The following is a 5,152-nucleotide window of genomic DNA, read 5'->3' as shown; positions in this document are numbered from 1 at the left end:
TTTTTAAATAATACTGGGATCATTATGAGAATTTGAGGAATAGATATTAGGATCCAGTAGGTGGCAGTAGTGCAACAATAATGGATGCAAGCTGCTGTTGAAATCTAAAGAAGAAGAAGAAGAAGAAGGGGCCCATTTTCATTTAGCTCATGCTAGTAGCAACATGAAGGATCAGCACTTTGTTACAGTTAAAGTTCAGAAACTACCGTCATCAGTTCAGTTAAATCTAAACTTTTTCTTTTTCACCGTAATAAACGTGATATTCAGTCGACCTGTTCTGACCCAGATGTTGGTGTCCGCCCCTCTGCTGCTGCTGCCTGGTGTGGAAAACCTGGAGCGGCAGAGAAATCTGAGGCTCTAGGAAAATTCTAGTTGCCGTGGCAACAGGTTATGCTTTGTTTGAAATCCATTAGAAACTGATCAGAACCATTTCGGGCCTCCCCACTCCCACCCGGTTCTGGTCCTGGGCCGCTCCACAGCTCTAAATGTTGTGTGGGTCAGAACCAGAACCGGGTCAGACGTACAAACTTGAGCAGGCAGATGTTCTCCCGCAGCGCTCCCACGCAGCCGGCGAAGCCCAGGATGAAGGTGACTCCGCCTACTACCAGAACCAGCCAGACCGGGTCAAAGCCGTGCAGCTGGGTCACCCGGGTCAGGTCCAACAGAACCCCCTGCAGACAGAACAGGCAGGTCAGTTCTGCCCAATGCAGACGGGTCGCGGTTCCACGGTCCGGTTGCCCTCACCTTCTCGCTCCACGCCCAAAACCCGATGGCAATGAAGGCGGCTCCGGCAAGCTGCAACAGAACCAGAACCAGAGTCACACTGAGGAAAGAACCGAGGTTCTGCAACCAGAAACAGCCTGAGAGTACTGACTGGATAAGCAAACCGAACCAGAACCAGACTGTTTCCTGGTTGCTCTTTTACAACTTCCTGTGTCACTTCCTGCTGCCAAGAAACTTCAGCATGTCGCTGACATCACTTCCTGGTTTCTGCATGGCAACAGGAAGCGAGGAGGTTCTGGTTCTGGCAGGTCCAGCGGGTCAGGTGACTCACCCAGAAGATGATGTTGTAGCTGAACATCAAGTACTTGTAGCAGCAGCTGACCTCAGGGTTGTCATAGCGATAGTAGTACATCTGGAGACAAACGGCACAAACTGGGTGAGGACTGGTTTCACTGGGAGACTCTGCAGCAGCACCAGCCGGGCCAAACTGGTCCAGAGCTTCACCAGTACAGAACCAGAACCTGGACTGGTCAGAGCCCATCTTTTCTTAGACAACAAATATGAGGTCAAATCTGCTTGGACTTCCTGTTTTCTGCAAGATGGCGGCTGGTGCAGTCAAGCTTTAAATGCTGAGCAGATTTTGCTGCAAAGCTACATTTAAGACATTTTATCTGGACTAGAGAAAAAGAGCCAGAGATGCAGAATATATCAGCAATACAGCAACTTCAACGGGAAAGGAATCATGACGCTATAGAGTGGTAATAACACAGTTATAACCTAATCAGTTTCATTGGTTTGCTTCCCAACGGAGGTGAAATCTGGCTCTGCAGCTTCAGATTTGTTATTTTATTTAATAATAAAAGCAGATTCCTGCTTTTGTTATTAATTATTAGAAATAGAGGAAACAAAGAGGAAGGGTCTGTTTGTGTCTGCCAAAATAAGGGAGATTTTATTTTGTCCAGGAAACAGAATCAGATGCTTGTCTGCCAGTAAAAGGTCAGCAGGGGGCGCTGTTCTACTAGAGCCATTCAGAGGAAGCGTCAGACACGATGGTAGATGGATCATTCTAGACGTTATGGATCAGACACAGTAAATATTAAGGAATATTTATCATTTACTTTGTTTATTAACTACAGGACCCATCCCGTCCAGAACCATCTGATCCAGAATGGCTGAGTCCACACATGGACAGATAAAGTTTTGGTGTTTGCATCTCACAGAGAATTTAGTCTGATTAGTTTGTGGACAAAGTGATGGAGTCAGACAGAACTGAGACCATCACTATTAAAATCCATATGAAGTTAACAATCATAGGCAGATTATTGGAAATTTAACAAAACTTTGCTACAAAATCTACAATTTACAAATGAATCCGTGGAGTCGTCAGATCCAGACCTTTGGTCAAACTTCCTGTTCCCAACAGGAAGTGGCCTCTGGTTCTGAAAAATGCGCTTCGGATCAAATATAATGATGATTATTGTGTTGCCAGGTTTCCTCTGAGCTCAGCATCATTCACTCAACCTGACCTGTCCAACTGGATCGGTTCTGGTCCGGAGAAAGAACCTTTAAACCTGGTGGTCTGGTTTGGTTTAAAGCTCCACTCAGAACCACCTGACAGGGTTCTGTCCCCAGGTCCGGTTCGGGTCAAAGCAGGATGTTCCAGAACCTTGACCTGAGTCTGGGGCATTAGGGCGTACTGTCCCTTTAAAACAGAACCGTAAAACCCAAACTGAGCTGGACTCGGAACCGACCGGAAATGGATCATGATCCGGTTAAAGAACCTTTCAGGTCAAAGTGCTCTGTACTCTCTGACCTTTAACCCCCAACCCTTTACATGACGGTAACATCCCATAATAACTCCGGAAGAGGCGGCAGACTGACAGAGTGAAACCGACCCACAACCCGGTTCTAGCAGAACCGAACCGGCTTCCAGCTGGCAGAGTTCTGCTCTAAAGCCTGAAGTCCGAGATTGGCCCATTAGTTCTGGTTCTCAGTCTGGACCGAACCGGAAGTAGTTGGTGCTAACGGATTGGTGCTAACGGGCTAACGGAGCTCTAAGACCCAAAAACAGAAGCGGAACCTGAGCGGAACCATTCTGGATCAGAACCGTTCTCCTCACCTCTCGGATCGATAAGATAATCAATAACTCTGCTCTTCTTCTGCTGTTCTTCCTCTGCTCCAACTCAGTCCTCCTTTTCCTCTTCTTCTACTCCTGCTCTTCTTCTATTGTTGTTTACCAGCAGGCCGGCTGGCGGTGGCTGTAGCGCCGCCAGCCGGCAGGAAGCGGAAGCCTTCCAGCTGTGTGAAGCGGACACCACACCCACGTCAAAAAATCAGCAAACAGTCTGAATGGTTAGAGCTCCGTTTGTGCAGGTTTGTGCCGTTAAAATTTTTGTTTGTGCAGTTTTGGTTTCTGAGATATTAAAAATTATAATTTTGGCTGATGACGTCACGGTCACCCTCCGCAGTGAAGATGGTTCGAGCTCCGCGGCGTTTAGCTCCAGGTTGATCCGATTGATGAACGCTAATGTCGGCCAGCGGTTTGGGTTAGGGTTCGGGTTACCGAACCAAAAAAGCTTGTTAGCTTGTTAGCATTAAAGCTTGTTTTTATATATAACCAAATCTCATTATTTCTCTAGGTCATTTACAATGAGTGGTTCTGGTCGGGTCCTGAAACTGGTTAACGAACATGGGTGGTGAACAGAGACAGAAATGAATGAACTCCAACAATGAACAAGATCCTAAGATGCTTAAACTCCTCCACTTGGGTCAGGACAATCTTCCCTGACCCAAATAAGGCACTCGACCCTTTTTCAGCTCAAGACCAGGGCCTTGGACCTGGAGGTACTGATCCTCCTCCCGGCTGCCTCCTGCTCCAGTGAAGCTGTAGATCACGACCTGATGAAGCCAGAAGGGCCACATCATCTGCCAAACGCAGAGCCGTGATCCCAAAGCCACCAAAATGGATCCCTTCAAATCCCCGGTTGTACAGAACGTGGCCTCGGACAGAAAACCCCCAATTAAAAAATCTAATCAAATTTTATTTATATATCACGTTTCAACAACAAGGCATTTCAAAGAGCTTTACACCATAAAAACACGAAAATACAAAGTCATAGAAACAGCCAACAACTGAAACATTACATATTCTCACTACATATCAGATTATTAAAATGGAAAACAGATGACTGTGCCTCATCTGTGCAGACTAGTATAATTATTTCAAAGTGATTTTGATACTTCACATGACCTGGAAGCTATTGAAGAAAATACTATATTATTTCATATTAAAATTATTGAAAATAATGTATGTGACTTTAAAATTTAATAGATGCTATTGTGTCTCATGTAAAAGCATAAATTAGCACTGACAATTAGTTAGTCGGTTACAATTCAAGTCATTTATTAACATTTATTTGACAGAATGTTTGGTTTGGTGATTTGTTGATGGTTCCTAAGTGAAGCTCCGCGCTGCGGCAGCTGGAGAACCGCTGGCCGACATTAGCGTTCATCAACCGGATCAACCAGGAGCTAAACGCCGCGGAGCTCCAACCAGCGGTGGCCTGGCACCGTAAAAGATAAATTATCTCATAAAACACCATATTTTTTCACTTTCTTAAGGATGTAGCGCTCATTAAATGACAATACTTTATATCTATATCTATATATCTCCATCAATTATAGGAGGAAGAAAAGAAATAAAGAGACATGAAAAACAACATGATCACTATAATAAAAAATACCATTTGCAATGTATATGTAAGAAATTTAATTCAGGAAAAGTCAATAACAAACAAATTAGGAATAACAACCCAGGTTGTTAAACAGATACAAGCAAAAAAATCACATTTTTGTTTTCACGGTGCATGTATGTTATACAAGATGCCATTTATGGTAGAGTCTTAAATATAGGAAAAAATAAGATACAACTATTTAAAAACGATAAATCATATTCATAGAATCACATTATCAACAATTTGTGAATAGAGCAAAACACTTATACATTTACCACAGCACGCTATAGGTAAATGTTATTTAGTTTGGTTAAGAATAATTATTGCACTGTCAATAAATAACTTCTAAAAGATGTTCTTAGTTCCTATAGGAACACTTTAACACCTTCATGAGGTCAGAGGTCAAACTGATGAATAATGAGGATGGATGCTCTCTGCTAGAATATTTCTTGCTGTCTTTCATGTTCTTTCAGCAAACAGTTGAGACAGAGATGGTTTTGGTTTCACCACCCTTTACCTGCTGCTAAACCTGCCATTCAAAGTGTTGTTAAAAGATTATCTGCTAATCTGCAGCTCATGTGACCAAACCAGCCGAGGAGATGAAAGGTTCAAACTTGAGTTAAAATGTTTTAACTTGAGTTAAGTTAAAACCAGGGGTGAAAGTAGTTTTAAATTCTTGTGGGTACTATGACAAA

General features: G+C 43.4%; 2 protein-coding genes across 3 annotated transcripts in view; one reads left to right on the top strand and one right to left on the bottom strand.

Moving 5' to 3' along the window:
• The window catches only part of tspan14 (tetraspanin 14), a 5,378-nt gene extending 2,425 nt beyond the window's left edge, over positions 1 to 2,953 (bottom strand). Inside the window, exons 1-4 of the mRNA XM_008430533.1 lie at positions 2,843 to 2,953; positions 1,055 to 1,135; positions 745 to 795; positions 525 to 671 (exon numbers count right to left, since the gene is read on the bottom strand). Coding sequence (XP_008428755.1) covers positions 525 to 671; positions 745 to 795; positions 1,055 to 1,135 — 279 coding nt within the window. The 5' untranslated portion in view covers positions 2,843 to 2,953. The remainder of the gene's footprint in view (positions 1 to 524; positions 672 to 744; positions 796 to 1,054; positions 1,136 to 2,842) is intronic.
• A 54-nt stretch (positions 2,954 to 3,007) lies between these two features.
• cst7 (cystatin f) overlaps positions 3,008 to 5,152 on the top strand; it is an 8,672-nt gene continuing 6,527 nt past the window's right edge. For both annotated transcript variants that reach the window (XM_008430536.2, XM_017308940.1), the window contains exon 1: positions 3,008 to 3,096. The gene's annotated coding sequence lies outside the window, so the exon portion shown is untranslated. The remainder of the gene's footprint in view (positions 3,097 to 5,152) is intronic.

The sequence above is a fragment of the Poecilia reticulata genome, linkage group LG15, assembly GCF_000633615.1.
Source record: "Poecilia reticulata strain Guanapo linkage group LG15, Guppy_female_1.0+MT, whole genome shotgun sequence".
NCBI lineage: Eukaryota > Metazoa > Chordata > Actinopteri > Cyprinodontiformes > Poeciliidae > Poecilia > Poecilia reticulata.
Note: the sequence above shows the minus strand (reverse complement) of the source record. Positions and strands in the feature narration are given on the sequence as shown.